The sequence below is a fragment of the Amblyraja radiata genome, chromosome 19 (genome assembly GCF_010909765.2).
Source record: "Amblyraja radiata isolate CabotCenter1 chromosome 19, sAmbRad1.1.pri, whole genome shotgun sequence".
Taxonomy (NCBI): domain Eukaryota; kingdom Metazoa; phylum Chordata; class Chondrichthyes; order Rajiformes; family Rajidae; genus Amblyraja; species Amblyraja radiata.
In genome coordinates this window covers 16,686,668-16,705,667 of record NC_045974.1, presented here as the reverse complement: position 1 = coordinate 16,705,667, position 19,000 = coordinate 16,686,668, and the positions used below count along the sequence as shown (strand labels likewise).

General features: G+C 45.4%; 1 protein-coding gene across 1 annotated transcript in view; it reads left to right on the top strand.

Moving 5' to 3' along the window:
* Positions 1 to 16,371, top strand: part of nwd1 (NACHT and WD repeat domain containing 1) — a 47,271-nt gene extending 30,900 nt beyond the window's left edge. Inside the window, exons 16-19 of the mRNA XM_033037762.1 lie at positions 1,853 to 2,129; positions 3,992 to 4,545; positions 12,264 to 12,369; positions 15,817 to 16,371. Of these exons, the coding sequence (XP_032893653.1) occupies positions 1,853 to 2,129; positions 3,992 to 4,545; positions 12,264 to 12,369; positions 15,817 to 16,079 (1,200 nt within the window). The 3' untranslated portion in view covers positions 16,080 to 16,371. The remainder of the gene's footprint in view (positions 1 to 1,852; positions 2,130 to 3,991; positions 4,546 to 12,263; positions 12,370 to 15,816) is intronic.
* Positions 16,372 to 19,000: the final 2,629 nt, after the last annotated feature.

Genomic DNA, 19,000 nt, shown 5'->3' with positions numbered 1-19,000 from the left:
AGAAGTTAATTCTGACCTTGCCAACAAAGTGAACAAAGATTTAATTGCTTTAACCAATTTTATTCATGTTCATGTTATAGGAGCAGAATTAGGCCATTTGTTTCATCAAGTCTACTCTGCCATTCAATCATGGCTGATCTATCTTTCCCTCTCAACCTCTCAACCCCATAACCCCTGACACCCATACTAATCAAGAATCTATCAATCTGCCTGAAGAATATCCATTGACGGCCTCCACAGTCTTCTGTAGCAATGAATTTCACAGATTCATCATCCTCTATCTGAATAAATTCCTCCTCATCTCTTTTCTAAAGGTACATCCTTTTATTCTGAGGCTATGGCCTCTGGTCTTATACTCTCCCACTAGTGGAAACACCCTCTCCACAACCATTTTATCCAGGCCTTTTATTATTCAGTAAGCTTCATCCTTCTAAACCCCAGTAAGCACAGGTCCAGTCCCATCAAATGTTCATGTTATGTTAACCCAATCATTCCTGGGATCATTCTCGTTATTGATCGGGGAGTCACTTAACTCTTTCCCATGCTCTCATCATCATCAGATGATACCTTAATTTTAGGTATGCCCGCTTACAGCATGCCTTTTTGCCCACCTCTTTGAACGAAGACTGTTCCCATGTCTTGGGTCCATCAGTAAACATTAGGATATGCTGGAGATGGAGGTAATGCAAATTTCTATGGTGGCTCATTGAAGTCCAGTTTCGAGTTGTCAGATCTGTTCAGGCATCTGTCCCTTAATGCATGATGGTATGATGGTACATATCCATGGTTTGGACTGTGCAATGGCCATTTCTGTAACTGCTGTCATCAACCGATTCATGTCCAGTTGGCAGAGTAATGAAGATAAGTTTAAGCATCTTAATCTACTCACCACCTACCGCAGTTCTCAGTGGTAGCACTACCTTCAAGGCTGAGTCATCTTGTACCATGGTCGTGCTACCAATCACTTCTGGCAGATGGAGATGCAAAATACCCACCCAGAGGACATCCTGTCCCCTTGATCATTGCAAAGCTCCTTCCATGTGTTGATAAACACAGAGGAAAGTTGATTCATCATTTGGGGGAAGACAGTGGGTGGGAATCAGCAAGTTGTTTCCCTGCTGAGCTTAACCTCATTCCATGGTGCTATACAGGATCTGGATTTAGACTTGAATTGTTTGCAGACTGGCTTATGTAAAGGCAGATTCCTCAGGTGGGATCATCCATTTGCCACTACTGCCTAGATAACACTGCACTTCCACCGATGGTGGTTCTAACCTACTGGGACAAAGGCCACACCCAGGTCTGATGCTGGAGGAGCCTGGCAAATTGGGTCAATGTTGATTTTGTGAGCATGATTATGCCAGGATGTCTCTTGTATAGTTTGTGGAACAGCCAACCTAGGCATGTTTCCAGATGTTTGTGAAGAAGTGTCACAGTCAGAAATTTGTATCGGACAGTTGGTAGATGTTAACAAGGTTCCATTATAATACTCTGATGCCATGATCTAATGTTATTGATTGGGTTGCTATATCAGTTCAGATAGCAATTCTGACAACCATTTTGTTATTGGACGAGTCACATATGATTTCTACCTCACGGATGTTACTGAATCAAATGAGATTTTAACAACTGTTCGGTAGCACCAGTACTAGGAGAATTTTTTATTCCAAATTAAAGAATTTGTCGAGATCTAATCTCACGTCTCTAGATCATTAATCTGTGTGTCGAGATTCCTGATCTAGTGACATAACCGTGTTTAGTGCCATGTACATTAAGCATAATCAGGAGGTGTCCTGGAACACTGGCAGCTTCTAAACTGTGCAATTCATCCTTGTTCATTCTTTCTTCATAGGTGTGGAGCTTGTCACCCAATGTCAAGCTGGTGGACTCGATGGAAGGAATGGGAGTTCCCCTTACCTCTCTGACACTATCTGGGAACACCTTGATATCAGCATCACGCAGTGCTTACTACCTTAAAATTTGGAACCTGAGTTACGATCGGCAGCACACCACAGTTACGCCGTTCCATAACCGCAGTACGATCACTGGCTTGATACGGGAAGACAACTCGGTGTGCTTTCCGAAAACAGGGGAGTCGAACAAAGTAGTCATTTGGAATGCTGAAGAAGGTGATGCCTTAGGCTGCTTGGGTTACTTGTCATCATTAAACATAAACAGGATGAAATGCGAAGATGTAAGGTTTACATGGGGCAGCCTGAGGTGAATGTGAAGCAGGAAAGCATCTAATTAGATAATTCGTCCAACAAACCTCTTGAACGTGGCAACAGGAGATATAAACACAGGAGTACGCCATTCACCCTTTGTGTCTTCTACACTATAAGATTATAGTTAGTCGTTTACCTTAGTGTTAATTTCATTCAATGCACATTAACCCCTCAATTACCTGACGGTCCCAAAATGAATTGACCTCTTTCTTAAACATATTAATTGACTAAGCCTCCACAACTTCCCTCGGGACAGAATTCCAGAGATTGACTATCCTGGGTGAAGAAATTCCCTTTGATCTCAATTCTGAATGTTCTACCCTTTCATTTGAAACTGTGGTCCCCAGTTCTGGACTCTCAGCCAGAGATGTCATCCTCTTGTGTCAAGCACCATAACATTTTTTCTGTGTTCCAATGTAAACATTTCTCATCCTTCTAAATGTTGGAGAGAATAGGCCCAGTCTGCTTCATCTCTGGTCAGTTGAAATATCTGCTCATCCCAGGATTCCATCTGTACCTCTCTGTTACAAGTAGTACCATCGAGCACCCATTTAAACTCATCTCACTTAATGTTCCCCAACAACTCCCCCATAGATTCTATAATTCACCTAAAATTAGGTGTAATATACAGCAGCCAATTAGATGACCAACCTGCATGACTTTGGGTTGTGGGAGAAAACCCACGTAGTCACATAAAGAACATTTCTGTATTTCACATTCAGCACTGGAGGTTAGGATTGAATCCTGGTCTCTGGAGCTGATTCACCCTTCCTTAGACTGGGAGAGACAGAACTGTACACCACATTCTGGTATGGTCTCACCAGAGCCCTAGATAATTTTAGTAAAATCTCTTTGCACATGGACTTAAACTCTCTTGCAACCTTTCCTCGTTGCTTGCATGTTAGCTTTCGGTGATAGGTGCACAAACTCCCCATATCCCTCCGAGCTTGCAAGAGAGTGCAAGTGGAAGAAAGTCCTGATTGTTGTAACATCACAACAGGAATATTGTGCCAAGCCTGGACACCACACTTTAGAAAGTGCGGAGGCTCTAGAGAGGGTGCAACACAGATTTACTAAAATTATTCCAGGGATGAGTGAATTTATGTGTACAAACTGGACAAGCTGGAGTTGTCCTCCTTGGAACAGAGAAGAATAGTAAATCGAATTTCACTGTACCTTAATTGGCACATGTGACAATAAACTGACCTTGAAACCTTGAATGAGAGGGAGAATGCTGGATGCATTTTGAGGGGGTACAGACAGAAACTGTAGGCAATGGTGGAAGGGGGAAGGTTCCTCTCTCTGTTGATGGTGATAGGTGAGGGAATAACATCCTGAGGAGGTATTATTCCTACCCTGGCTTTCCCACCCCGCTACGACGCCATCAACAATAAATGCAGTGTTTACTGCTGGTGGTGTTGGATGGTTTCTTTTCTGCCCCTTGGTGCAGCTGGGCTGGGGGCCGCGGTCCATAGTAATGGAAGTGGAATTCATCGCTACAGAAGGCTGCGGAGGCCCAGTCAATGGATATTTTTAAGGCAGAGATAGGTAGATTCTTGATTAGTAGGGATGTCAGGGGTTATGGGGAGAATGGGGGTTGCGAGGGAAAGATAGATCAGCCATGGATGAATGGTGGAGTAGACTTGATGGGCTGAATGGCCTAATTCTGCTTCTATAACAAATGCACATGTAACATGGGCTGGGGGTCGCGGTAACATGGGCCGGGCTGTGGATCCGGTGACTAACTCTGGGCCCTCTCGCCGCAGGTGTGGCACTCGGCAGCCTGGGCCTGGACACCGAGCTCTGCTGCCTGATGGTGGCACAGCGGAGGAAGGCGCTGATCTGCGGGCTGGCCTCGGGCTGCCTGGCCGTTTTCTGCACCAGGACATTGCGGGAGCTGGAGCGCCGACCCCCGCCCGGGCCCTGCGGCGCCGTCCGCTACGTCACCCTCAGCAGCGGCGAGGAGAGGCTGGCAACGGCCGGCGGCAGCGGCCTGGTGTCGGTGTATGCGCTGGGCCTGGCCGAGGCTGGGCCGCTGCTGGGCGAGTTGCTGCTAACCGTTGCTAGCCCTCCCGGCTCGGTCGCCTCCAGCGTCGCGGTCCTGTCGGACTGCAGCCTGTTGCTCGGCACCGACACCGGGAAGCTGCTCCTCCACACCGCCCTGTGCTCGATGCCCACCGTCCTGGAGCCTCACGACAGCCGGATCACCTGCCTGGAGACCAGCCACAATGAGCTGTATGTGTTCAGCGGATGCCAGGGGCCCGTCCAGAGGCTGTGGAACCTGTCCAGGCGGCACTGGCAACACGAGATGGCCTACAAGGTGAGGTGCAGCAGTCCCCTCACTAACCACACATTGGGGAGAGGCCATTCAGCCTATCATACATGCCCTTACTCATTTAACGCCTGTCCAATTCAACCAATCCCATCTTTGCTCCTCATTTTGTGGTTACCATTGATTCTGTGTCTCCCACCCCCTCAGGCAATGCATTCCAGGCATCCTCTCTGTGAAAAGAATACAAGCACCAGCATTTCAATAACATATAACAACAAGTGAGGATAGTTGAAAAATTGTCCTCTACGATAATCCTTAACATAGATACATAGAAACATAGAAAATAGGTGCAGGAGTAGGCCATTCGGCCTTTCGAGCCTACACCGCCATTCAATATGATCATGGCTGATCATCCCACTCGGTATCCTGTACCTGCCTTCTCTCCATACCCCCTGATCCCTTTAGCCGCAAGGGCCACATCTTACTCCCTCTTAAATATAGCCAATGAACTGGCCTCAACTACCTTCTGTGGCAGAGAATTCCAGAGATTCACCACTCTCTGTGTGAAAAATGTTTTCCTCATCTCGGTCCTAAAAGATTTCCCCCTTATCCTTAAACTGTGACCCCTTGTTCTGGACTTCCCCAACATCGGGAACAATCTTCCTGCATCTAGCCTGTCCAACCCCTTAAGAATTTTGTAAGTTTCTATAAGATCCCCCCTCAATCTTCTAAATTCTAGCGAATACAAACCGAGTCTATCCAGTCTTTCTTCATATGAAAGTACTGACATCCCAGGAATCAGTCTGGTGAACCTTCTCTGTACTCCCTCTATGGCAAGAATGTATTTCCTCAGATTAGGAGACCAAAACTGTACGCAATACTCCAGGTGTGGTCTCACCAAGACCCTGTACAACTGCAGTAGAACCTCCCTGCTCCTATACTCAAATCCTTTTGCTATGAATGCTAACATACCATTCGCCTTCTTCACTGCCTGCTGCACCTGCATGCCTACTTTTAATGACTGGTGTACCATGACACCCAGGTCTCGTTGCATCTCCCCTTTTCCTAATCGGCCACCATTCAGATAATAGTCTACTTTCCTGTTTTTGCCACCAAAGTGGATAACCTCACATTTATCCACATTATACTGCATCTGCCATGCATTTGCCCACTCATCCAGCCTATCCAAGTCACCTTGCAGCCTCCTAGCATCCTCCTCACAGCTAACACTGCCCCCCAGCTTCGTGTCATCCGCAAACTTGGAGATGTTGCATTCAATTCCCTCGTCCAAATCATTAATATATATCGTAAATAGCTGGTCCCAGCACTGAGCCTTGCGGTACCCCACTAGTCACTGCCTGCCATTCTGAAAAGGACCTGTTTACTCCTACTCTTTGCTTCCTGTCTGCCAGCCAGTTCTCTATCCACATCAATACTGAACCCCCAATACCATGTGCTTTAAGTTTGTATACTAATCTCTTATGTGGGACCTTGTCGAAAGCCTTCTGAAAGTCCAGATATAACACATCCACTGGTTCTCCCTTATCCACTCTACTAGTTACATCCTCGAAAAATTCTATAAGATTCGTCAGACATGATTTACCTTTCATAAATCCATGCTGACTTTGTCCAATGATTTCACCACTTTCCAAATGTGCTGCTATCCCATCTTTAATAACTGATTCTAGCAGTTTCCCCACTACCGACGCTAGACTAACTGGTCTGTAATTCCCCGTTTTCTCTCTCCCTCCCTTTTTAAAAAGTGGGGTTACATGAGCTACCCTCCAATCCTCAGGAACTACTCCAGAATCTAAAGAGTTTTGAAAAATTATCACTAATGCATCCACTATTTCTGGGGCTACTTCCTTAAGTACTCTGGGATGCAGCCTATCTGGCCCTGGGGATTTATTGGCCTTTAATCCATTCAATTTACCTAACACCACTTCCCGGCTAACCTGGATTTCACTAGTTCCTCCATCTCATTTGACCCCCGGTCCCCTGCTATTTCCGGCAGATTATTTATGTCTTCCTTAGTGAAGACAGAACCAAAGTAGTTATTCAATTGAAGGTACACAAAATTGCTGGGGAAACTCAGCGGGTGCAGCAGCATCTATGGAGCGAAGGAAATAGGCGACGTTTCGGGCCGAAACCCTTCTTCAGACTGATGGGGGGTGGGGGGGGGGGGGAAAAACGTTATTCAATTGGTCTGCCATGTCCTTGTTCCCCGTGATCAATTCACCTGTTTCTGACTGCAAGGGACCTACATTTGTTTTAACTAATCTTTTTCTCTTCACATTTCTATAAAAACTTTTGCAGTCAGTTTTTATGTTCCCTGCCAGTTTTCTTTCATAATCTATTTTCCCTTTCCTAATTAAGCCCTTTGTCCTCCTCTGCTGGTCTCTGAATTTCTCCCAGTCCTCTGGTAGGCTGCTTTTTCTGGCTAATTTGTATGCTTCATCTTTTGTTTTGATACTATCCCTGATTTCCCTTGTTATCCACGAATGCACTACCTTCCCTGATTTTTTTTTTTTGCCAAACTGGGATGAACAATTGTTGTAGTTCATCCATGCAGTCTTTAAATGCCTTCCATTGCATATCCACCGTCAACCCATTAACAATCAATTGCCAGTCTATCTTGGCCAATTCACGTCTCATACCCTCAAAGTTACCTTTCTTTAAGTTCAGGACCCTTGTTTCTGAATTAACAATGTCACTCTCCATCCTAATGAAGAACTCAACCATATTATGGTCACTCTTGCCCAAGGGGCCACCCACAGCAAGACTGCTAACTAACCCTTCCTCATTACTCAATACCCAATCTAGAATAGCCTGCTCTATCGTTGGTTCCTCTACATGTTGGTTTAGAAAACTATCCTGCATACATTAACACTGGTGCCCCACACGGATTCTTTACTCCGTACACATCCTCCTGGCTGTGCAGCCATATCCAAACCCAACTCAATTTACAAATTTGCAGAGAATACCACTGTAGTGGGCTGGATATCAAATAACAACGAGACTGAATACAGGAAGCAGATTGAGAAACTTGTAACCTGTGGTCAAGACAACAACCTTTCGCTCACTGTCAACAAGACAAAATAGATTGTGATTAACTTCAGAATAAGAGATGGTTTAAATCTTCAAGTTCCTAGGAGTAAATATCACCAGCAACTTGTCCTGGACCAGCCATATCGAAGCAATGGCCAAGAAAGCACACCAACACCTCAACTTCCTTAGAAGGCTTTGGAAGTCCCCAACAACTCTCTCCAACTTCCAAAGATGCGCCGGAAAAAGCATTTTATCGGGATGCATCACAGCATGGTTTGGGAACAACTCCGTCCAAGACCGTAAGAAATTGCAGAGAATTATGGATGCAGCTCAGACCATCTCAAACCAACCTCTCTTCCATTAACTCCATCTACACTTCACACTGCCTTGGCAAGGCCACCAGCATAATCAAGAACGAGTCTCACCCTGGACATTCTCTCATCATCCCTCCCCCATCAGGCAAGAGGTACAGAAGTGTGAAAAAGCATACCTCCAGATTCAGGGATACTTTCTTTCCAGACATTATCAGGCATCTGAACAATTCTATCACCATCTAGAGACCTACCATCTACCTCATTGGAGACCCTTGGACCATCTTTAGGTGGACTTTACTGGACTTTATCTTGTACTAAACGTTATGCCCTTTATTCTGTATCAGTAGACTGTGGACGGCTGTAAACATGTATAGTCTTACTGCTGACTGGATAGCATTCAACAAAAATCTTCTCACTGTACCTCGGTACACATGACAATAAACTAAACTAAGCAACAGTGAGTCGGACATTGACCAAGATAATGCTACGGTACCCACCACTTTAGAATAATCTGAAGTTCATGCTTAAAAGACTAATATTGTTGGAATTAATAATCAGATTCAAAAACCAATTGGACAACCACCAACCGGGAAAACAATCACAGAGGATGCAAGGAAAGAGCAGAGCAATGCAATTGTTCTTTTAAACAGCTGACATAGACTGGTTGAACCTGTGTTGTATCACTTTGGGACCTGTTTGTGTGTGCGTAAGTGTGTGTGTTTGTAAGTGTGTGCATTTGCTTGTGTGTTTGAATGCATGTGTCTATATGTACACACCTGCATGTCTATATGTGCATGAGTATACATGTGTGGGTGCAGTGTGTTCCTGTGTGCATATACACATCTATTTATCCGTGGGGGTGTGTTAATGTATGCACTGACTGTATGTGTGTCATGTAGGTGTCTCCGTGTGCGCATGCACAGGTACATGTGTGCATTAATCGATATGCATGCATGTGTGGCTATATCTATGTCTACATGCAAAGGAGTGTATGCTTGAGCATGCATGCACATGTGTATGTGCCCGATGCACATGTGTATAAGTGCATACATGTGTATAAGACCTCACATGTGCTCAAGCCGCAATGGGAAAACAGACTGATCTTTTACCTTGTACTGGGGAGGAACATTGAAACGAAAAATTCCAGTGACTGGTGTGTGAGAGTCATGGACTGTTGGAATGTGATTTTAATTTTTTTTTAAAGATTATGAGTTGTAATGAACCTTAGAGCAATTTGGGCCTAATGTGGACAAATGAGATCAGAGTAAATAAGCATCATGGTCGGCATGGACAAGGTGGGCTGGAAATGCCAGTGCCTGTGCTGTATGTTTCCATGGTACTAATGTGGGTGTGATGTACGTGACACTGCGGTTTCTTAATCTCTCGTGTGGTAAGGTGCAGAATGTGTTCAGTGGGAGACATAGAGTTTTCCGTGTCAAGGTTCTTGTCAGACAGATAAGGAGTAACATAAAGCTCGAGAGATGATATTAGTGAGTTCAGGTAAGCCTGATATCCCAACAGGGCTCAATGTATTGAGGACCTCAGCTAAGTTAACAGCAACAGCTCATCAGAGATCACTCTGTAGAAACCGGTGATTTGATCAAATTGATAAATCTGTTAAATAAGTTTGTTTTCTTCAAAAAAAGAGGAAGCAATGTAGCGTATGTAATAATGAGGTTGTGATCACTAATCGTCATTTTAAAGCTGCAACCCCTTATAGAATTGCTCAAGAATATTGTAATGAAATAGTTGTAGATTCAAGAAGAAGCATTAGATCATGAACATTTCTTGAAAAGACAAGCAAAAAAACTAGTTAAAACATAAAGTGTTGGAGGAACTCAGCGGGTTAGACATCATCCATGGAGGGAATGGACAAATTACGTTTCTGGTTGGGGCCCTTATTCAGATGCTTGTAGTGGTGTGGGGGGAGGGGGGGGGGGGGAGGGGACAAAGCCTGAGAAGTGATAGTTGGTTAGGGGTGAGAGGTGTTTGATTGGCAGATGGGTGGAGTAAGTGACAAAGTTCAGAGATGACAAGGAGGCAAAAGAGTGTTGGATAGAGGAGGATTGAAATGTAAAACCAGAGGCAGGGGCTTGGTGGAAGGGGATGAAAGGAAAGGGAAAGAGGTGTAGGTGAAAGGGGAATGAGGAACTCGGGGGTGGGAACTGAATGTGCGAAGGAAGGGAAAGGAGCATGGTGATTGTGGAGGGGAGAGTGCAAGAAATGGGTGTACACCGGGTTGGGGTGGGAGGCACAGGATACATGCAGGAGGTATATTATTGGGGTTATTATTTAAAATGGAAGAATTTGGTGTTCGACCGGATTATCTCCCTCTTTCCTCTATCCCCTGTGCCATGTATCCACCTATATCCCTTCCTCTGGCTGTACATTTCATTCCTCTTTTCACCCCTTATCTGACACCCTTTTGTCCCCTTTTTCATCTCTAACCTTTGTCACTTCACCCATCTGCCAATCAAACCCTGTCACGATCCACTTGCCAGGCATTGTCTCAATCCCACCTCTATTTCCTGACTTTCTCCCCCTCTACTACAATTAATGTGAAGAAGGGTTCTGACCCAAAACGCTGCCTGTCCATTCCATCCACAGATGCCTCCTGACCCGTTGAGTTCCTCCAGCACTTTGTATTTTGCTCAAGATTCTAGTATCTGCAGTTCCTTGTGTCTCCATTAAAAATTGTCTGTTTGCTTTTAAAACACAGGGATGTGAAGTTCAAAGTAAGAGATGTTTTAAAAATCACCTTAGTTTCAAAAGGAAGGGACTCTGTTCACAAGAAATAATGTCTTCTCCAGCCATGTACTATTTCTAGATGCATGTTATGGAAAAAGGAGCATCCACCAACACAAAAACACCAAACACCAGCAGCGTGTTTGTTTTTCTATTTTTTTTTTAGTGTGTCTTAATGTATGTTTTTAATGTTTCTCGGTGTGTCATGTGTGGGGGGTGGTGTGGGGGGGGTAAGTGGGAAACCGTTTTGGTCGCCTCCTCCATGGTGAGGCGACTTTTTCCATGTCGCCTCCCCCGTGGCCTAACATAGAGGATCGGTGAGGCCTTTCCCGGAGAAACGCCCGGGGCTTCAGCAGTAGGTGCAGCGAGGACGCTTTTGTCGCGGAGCGGGCGAGCCCTCGCCGGAGGGGAGCGCTCCCTTCACTGGCCCACGGCAGCCTGAAGCCGCGGTCTACGGAGCTCCAGCTGGCGGCGTAATGAGCCTGGGATCCCCTGTTGGGGACCCGGGGAGAGAAGAGCTCCGACCGCCGGCCCGCGGCCAACTTCTACAGCGGGCGCGGCGGGGACTTACCATCCGGAGCGAGGTCCCTCGCCGTGGATCCCTGGAGAGGAGCTCCGATCACCGGCCCTGCGGTCTGCGGTGCTTCTTGCTGTGGCGCGGCGGGGACTTTAGATCTTCGACTGCCGGCCTGAGGCAGACAACTTGAAGCCGCGGTCTCCGGTGGGGAGGCACCGATTCAGGACTTACCTGGACCTACCTTGTCTGAACATGTGGACACCTGCAGCGGCAACTGTGGAGGGTCGAGGTCCCAACCACGGGGGGAAATGGAGGAGGACTGACCAAATTTTGTGCCTTCCTTGTGATGAATGCTGTGGTGGATGTTTGTGTTAAATTTTTATTGTGTATTTTGCGTTCTTTTTTTATTGCACCACTTTATGTGCAAGTGACAAATAAAACTCGACTCGACTTGACTAATGGAAGAGAGTTGATAAGGGACAGGAAGTTGCACCAAATATGGAACAGGTTTCCCGACCTTAAAAAGTTTAGACAGAGGCATCTAGGGACATCAGAAGTGCTTGCGCAGACATTCTCAAAAAACCCTACTCACGAGAAAGGTTTTGTATAATCTTACGATAAAATGGAAAGATAGCAAAAACCTAGGACAATTGTCAACCAGCTTGTCTGTTATGTAAGAACCTTAAGGATATGCATCGTCCTGTGGGCTCAAACGCAACTTATAAAAGATAGGAAAACGAGAGATCAAAAAGAATAGCATAGAACTGTACATTTTAGGGCTACAATGAATACAGCCCCTGACTATGTACCTGCCGGTGGGGGGAAGGGAACCTCCAAAAGCAGCTGTGGGATAAATGAACCGGGGCAGACCACAAGAAACGATCATGGAAGACAAATAGATAAGCACCAGGCGCATGGTCTGATATGGCCTCTAATAAATTTACTTGGTTCATGTGTCTGCATTCTGTTGTGTAATTGTCTTGATAAATGGAAAACAATAATCAAGTGTTTTCCTCACTGATAGTCTGCACATAAGAATCTAACATAGACCTTACAATAGTGGCCCTTCCTTATCACTGAGGCAAATTATTATTTAACTCTGGAGAGTACACACTGACTTTCTGCTCTTCTCACCCAAACAGGGTGCATTCTTTGAAGGGGTGGTCTGTGCTGCATTCTCACAGGACGATCGCCACATCTACACCGGCTCCCAGGATCGCAGCATCAAAGTCTGGGACGTTCAGAACGGTCGGTGACCCCACTGCTTGCTTTGGCACCTAGTTCCCTGTGATTGGGAAAACTGTATTTTCAGAAAGGTTCCCTGTATTGAGTTGTGGGAGGAAGGGATTGGATATGAGGAAAGGGTGAGACGATCGAGAGGAGATCTGATCGAAACATGCAACTCCATAGGGGATTTGCACAGTAGATGCTGCGAGGATGCTTCCTCTGGGAGTTGGGAGGGAAGGGAGGTGGTGTTTTGGGTGGTGGTGGTTGTTTTCAGAATAAGACAGACCTTCCGAAGGTCCTTGTTTCAGAATAAGGCCTTTCCGTCTCCCCTGTTGCCCGTTTCAAAGGAGATGTGCAGGAAACTCCTCTCTCAGTGGGTTGTGTCCCTTTTGTGTTCTCCACCCCAGAGAGCTGTCATAGCATTTCAAAGCAGTTACTTTTACTGTTTACTATTCATTGAAGGGATGTGGGTTTCACAGGCTGAGCCACACCTGAGGTCAAGCATTTCATTGTCTTTCGCTAATTGCCCTTGAGAAGGTGGTGGTGAGCTGCCTCCTTGAACTACTACAGTGTTTGACGTGTGTGTATATACTCGCAATGCTGTTTGGGAGGGAGTTCCAAGATTTCGACCCAGCTACGGTGATGGAATGGTGATATATATCCAGTTGGGGCATTGCAGGGCATCTTTCAGGTGGTGGTCTCCCCTTGCTTTTGTTGCCCTTGTCCCTCTTGCGGGTTGGATATTGACATTGCCCGGCACTTGTGTGGTGAGAATGTAACTTGTCGCATCTGCCCAGGGCTGGATATTGCTGCATTTAGTTGCAGGCTGCTTCATTGTCTGAGGTGTCACTGATGGTGCTGAACATTGTGGACTCATCAGTGGACGTCCCTGCTTCTGGCCTTAATGACTGAAGGAAGGCTAATGATGAAGCAGCTGAAAATGCCCGAGGAACTCCTGCAGATATGTTTTGTCTAACAGGCATTGGCACAATACAGGAGTCTGGGGTAGGGGAAGACAGTGAGATTGTGGTTTTGAGGCCAAGGTTAGACGATTGAATGGTGGAGCAAGCTTGACGAGCTGACTGGCTTGCCCTTTGCGGTTGTTTCTTTGTTGTTAACAGCTCTTGGCATCTTGCACCACAATCTCTGTGAGACCTCTCCTTGCATCTGCTCTTCCTGCTGCATCAAAACACTTGGGCTTTCCTGAGCTCTTCCACCTGTGTAGAGAGACTTGGGGACAGGTCACAGCTACACAGAGTGCTCTGTACAACGTCCCCTGTACCTCAAGATACAGAAGCTGACAACTGCTGATGGGCGGTACACAAAAATGCTGGAGAAACTCAGTGCGTGCAGCAGCATCTATGGAGCGAGGGAAATAGGTAACGTTTCGGGCCGAAACGTTACCTATTTCCCTCGCTCCATAGATGCTGCTGCACCCGCTGAGTTTCTCCAGCATTTTTGTGTACCTTCGATTTTCCAGCATCTGTAGTTCCTTCTTGAACTGCTGATGGGCCACTGGATTTACTCCGCAGAGGAAGAATACCACCCTTCCCACATGCCTGCTGCCAGGCTTCTGACCAAAGAAGTAAACAAACAGCACTGTGCGTTATAAGGGAGTGAGAAGCCTACTTTATGCAGCTACTGAATGCATGCAATTTCAGAAATCTATTTATGATTGTTTACAGTTTAACCAAAAATACCTCTTCCTGTTACTCCACCTCCGACCCATTAGCTTGTTAGTCAGTTGGACTTCTAGTACCAAGAACAATGTGCTGAGGATTTCTCTATCTAACTGCTGAAAAAATGTCTGTGCTCCCCTCGAATCCTTGTCACTATACTATGTCGCCTTGTTACTATAGAGTAGACCTTTCTCTCGTTACCTTACCCACCTCAGTTAAACCTCCCACTTCAGCCCAATTTGTTTCAAAGAAAAACCACAGCCCTTCATAAATCTCCTCGGTAACCTTTTCAGTGCGATCAAGTTCAAGTTCAAGTGAGTTTATTGTCATGTGTCCCTGATAGGACAATGAAATTCTTGCTTTGCTGTGCGATCACATCCTTCCTTAGATTTTTGGATTCTGGGGCTACAGGGGGGAACCAAATGCTGTGACGACTAGGCAGGGAAAGGTGGAGCTGAGGCAATCAGCTCAGCCAAGATGTGATTAAATGGTGGAACAGGTTTGAGGAATCTGATTACTGCTCCTTCTCCGTGTTCCTGTTACGCGTTACGTCAAAACTCTGCACATCTCCGTGACTACGACCGACTTAATGTCAGAATTTAGTCTTCAATCTTCCTAGTCATGTATTTTATGCCTATTGAGGAAAAGTGAAAGGAAGGTGTTGGGGGTACAGGTACAGAGGTCTTTGAAATTTTCAACACTTTTTAACATATTGAAAAGAACGCCGCGACCTAGCTGAGGCCTCGAGTACGCAGAGACCACTCTCAAGCATGAAGGAGAGTTACGAAGACCTCCTACGACCTCGTGTCGACCCTGCTGCGAGTATGAGTCGAGGGCAAACTCGCCAGAACTCGCGGATTAGGTCGCCCAAGTGGGACAGGCCTTTACTTTGTTACTTTCAGATTACTTCTGATATGATGCAATACTTTGGCAGTGCAATACACTCTGAGGAAGGGTCCCGGCCCAAAATGTCACCCATCCCTTTTCTCCGCAAGGCAGTAGAGGCCAATTCATTGGATGTTTTCAAGAGAGAGTTAGATTTAGCTCTTAGAGCTAAAGGAATCAAGGTATATGGGGGAAATGCAGGAACGGGATACTGATTTTAGATAATCAGCCATGATCATATTGAATAACGGTGCTGGCTCGAAGGGCGGAATGGCCTACTCCTGCATCTATTTTTCGATGTTTCCGGAGATGCTGCCTGACCCACTGAGTTACTCCAGCACTTTATTTCTATCTTCGGTATAAACCAATATTTCCACTCTCTGTATTATGCCTTCGATGGTGCAGTCAGATAGGCTAACACTCCATCTGCATTCTCCGTCTGAGAGTGCCACGCTCACTCTTCAGTGGAACTGTAATCCTGCTGCTCACTGCCTTCAGCAGTATGACAGTTTACTACACCCATAACAACAGTGCCACCTCCGTTTTGTCACTTTGTCAGGATGTTGCTTGCATTGGCCCTGACGTGCCCTTGCATAATTATCTCAAGTCCCTTGTGTAGAGTTGAAACCAGTAGCCTTCATAGTCAGGGATGAGAGAGTGAGCCACTTGAGCATATACTGGGAGGTTATGTTGCAGTTGTACAAGACACCTGCCTGTAGGGGAAACCAATTTCTGATATATGTAGAACGCTTTGGTTATTCTGTTCACACTCAGTTCTCTCATTAATCGACATACTTTAAATGAAAAATAACTGTGTTAAAATAGTTTAGTTTGTGAAACTTAGCCTCAGTGTGAAAGTTGCAGTGTATTGGAGATGACAAACATGACCCTTTGCTTTCTGCAGGCTCTCTGCTGGCAGTACAGTACGTGTATGCAGAGGTAACCAGGATTCTGCCAACACCAGACGGGATGGTGGCCAGCACGAGACTGGGCTACCTCATCCGAGAGAGCTTCACATGCCCGCCCGTTGTTGATCCGAGTTACAAAGTGCTCAGGGGCATCAAGGCCAGCTGCTCTGTGAGGTCCAGGGATGGTGGCAGGAAGACTCTGAGAAGCTCAGAGACCCCACATCAGACCACGCCCTCTCGCATCTGCTCCTTGCTCTGAATGCATGGGCACACTTCCTGCCGCTCAGCGAGTGACTCATCCCCAATGAAACGCCAGCAATTAACATGCTATCAAAGGACACGCCTCAACGCACAGAGGCTGCTCAATTCTATTAATAGCAACCTCATCAGATTAATTAGATAATGCAAGAAGTTCTCCCCTCTCCAACTCTTCTGTTGGTGCTGACATTCGCTCCCTCCTCCAAGTCTGCTGACTGTTCTTCCATTAGATCGCTCATGAAGTGTGGGTGACACTGCAGGTCAACAGTTGCTTCCCCCCCCCCCCCCCCACCACCCCCACCCCAACCCCAACCCCAACCCCGCTTTGATTTTGAACTCGGTTAGTTGCTGTGCATTGTACAGTATTTGACACAACACGTCTGGACTCACATTTCAACCAGTCGAGTAATGGTGGGGCATTATCTGGTGAACCAAGTGGTTTAATCTAATTCAGTTCTTTTATCAGCATCATTATTGTCATATCATTGTATATCGATTGCTCAAATAAAAAATTAAATAATAATTTTAATTCCTTGAGTTTTGATGCCTATTTTGATGTATTTTACTGATGGACCGGAACTGGTATACAGTGTCAGCCTAGATTCTGTTTGCATCTGTAACTCCAGCTTATACCTACAACAACCTTTCTTCTGAAGATAGACACAAAAAGCTGGAGTAACTCAGCGGGTTAGCCAGCGTCTCTGAAGAAAAATAAGTGAAGTTTCGGGTCGAGATCTTTCTTCAGACCGAGAGTCAGGGGAGAGGGAAAGGAGAGATAGGAAAAGGTACATAGAACAAACGAATGAAAGCCAACAAAATGATGAAGGAAAGGTGGAACTCAGAATGGTCCGTTGTTGGCTGTGGAGATGATAACAAGTGATACAAACAGTGAAACTTAGTAGGACGACATGACGCCAACTAGGGTGAGGAAGGGATGGATAGAGAGGATGCAGGGGTTACTTAAAGTTAGAGATACTGGGAACATGATCATATGAACATACCTTTGGCCCAGGCCTGTGCCGACCATCAAGCACCCCTTATACTACTCCCATTTTATTCTCATCAAAAGAATGTGGTAGCTATAGAGATTGCACCAGAGATTTGCCAGGATGTTGCCTGGAATAAGGGGTTTTAGTTATAAGGAGAGATTGTATAGCTGGAGTTTGATGTAGATACGCTGTGCCACTGCACTATCCCAAAGGTGTACAGGTACATAGTTAGCTGAAAGTGGTATCACTGGGTATATGGTGGTAAAGAAGGCTTTTGATGGACTTCATTAGTCAGTATATTGTCTATAAAGGTTGGGAGGTTATGTTGCAGTTGTACAAGACATTGATAATGCCACATTTCGAGTACTGCATTCAGTTTTGGTCACCCTGTTGTAGGAAGAATGCCATTAAGCTGGAACGAGTGGAGAGAAGATTTAGGAGAATGTTTCCAACACCCAAGGGCCTGAGCTATCATGAATGGTTGGGCGTGCTAGGACTTTATTCCTAGGAGCGCAGGATGCTGAAGGGTGATCTTGTAGAATTATATAAAATCATGAGAGAAATTCATAGGGTGAATGCACAATGTATTTTCCAAGGGAAGGGAAATTAAGAACCAGAGGATATAGGTTTAAAGTGAGAGAGGAAACATCTTATATATACATGAACCTGAGGGGCAATTTTTTGACTGAGTGGTGGGTATATGGAACAAGCTGCCAGAGGAGGTAGTTAAGCCATGTACTATCACAGCATTGGAAAGGCACTTAAGACAGGTACATGGATAGGAAAGAAAGAGGGATATGGCCAAATCCTGGAAAATTGGACCAGGTTAGATGCTTATAATTCAATGATGTCATTCATTTTAATGGAAAGAACAATGGAATATGTTTCTAAATAGTGAGAAGATACTAAAAGTTTTGGCACATTGGGATCTTGATTGTAGGGAATAAAACACAAAGGTTTGACATGCAAGTCTAACAAAGAATATATTGGCCTTCACCGCAAAGGGTGGGTTAAGAAAAACGGTGACATTTCAGAACTTCAGTAACCCACAGCCAGAGTGTCATTTGAATTTAGTTTTGAAATAGATGGTGTGATAGTAATACAACATGGAAACAGGCCATTCTGTCCTACTCATCCATGCTGACCAAGATGCCCCATCTAAGCTAGTCCCATTTGCCTGTGTGTGGTTCATACCCCTCCATAGAGATTCTGTATGATGTAGATTGTCCAGATTGCTTGCTGGGTGAGTGGGTTGTCTTATCATTCAGTAGGACACCCTCTTGACTTGATTAAAGAATGATCTCTTTGAAATATATAAGATGCTGAGAGATGCAGAGTGCCTGTTTCCTCTTGGTGGAAGGTCCAGAACAAGAGACACAATTGTGCAAAACAAAAGGTCAACCATTTACGAAGGAGTCGAAGAAGCAACTTCTTTAAAGTATTGTGAATCTTTAGATCTCTCCATATAAAAGGGTGTGTGTATTTAGTATCAAAAATAATCACGATTTTTGGACTTTCAAGGAAGATAGGTGTCATGTGGAAATTGGGTGAATGGCTGGGTAGATAAGTGGAGTGAAATGCCTTACTAGTTTTTTCTCCTTTGCTCTTATGTCACATCTCATCACATACATTCTTCCACACAATTGAAGGGGGTTCTCGACCCTCAACGTCACCCATTCCGTCTCTCCAGAGATGCTGCCTGTCTTGCTGAGTTACTCCAGCATTTTGTGTCTTATCTTTGGCTTAAACCAGCATCTGCAGTTCCTTCCTATACAACTTCTTAAGCCATGGGCATATCTTCCCTAGTTTCAGTAAGTCTATGGACTTGTCTTGCAGCATTGGTAATATCTCTATCCGATATCCCTCTCTCAGCTTGCTCCTTGCTCGCGGGATGGGAACCTCAGAGGAAATTCAAGGAGAAAGACAAAGCAGG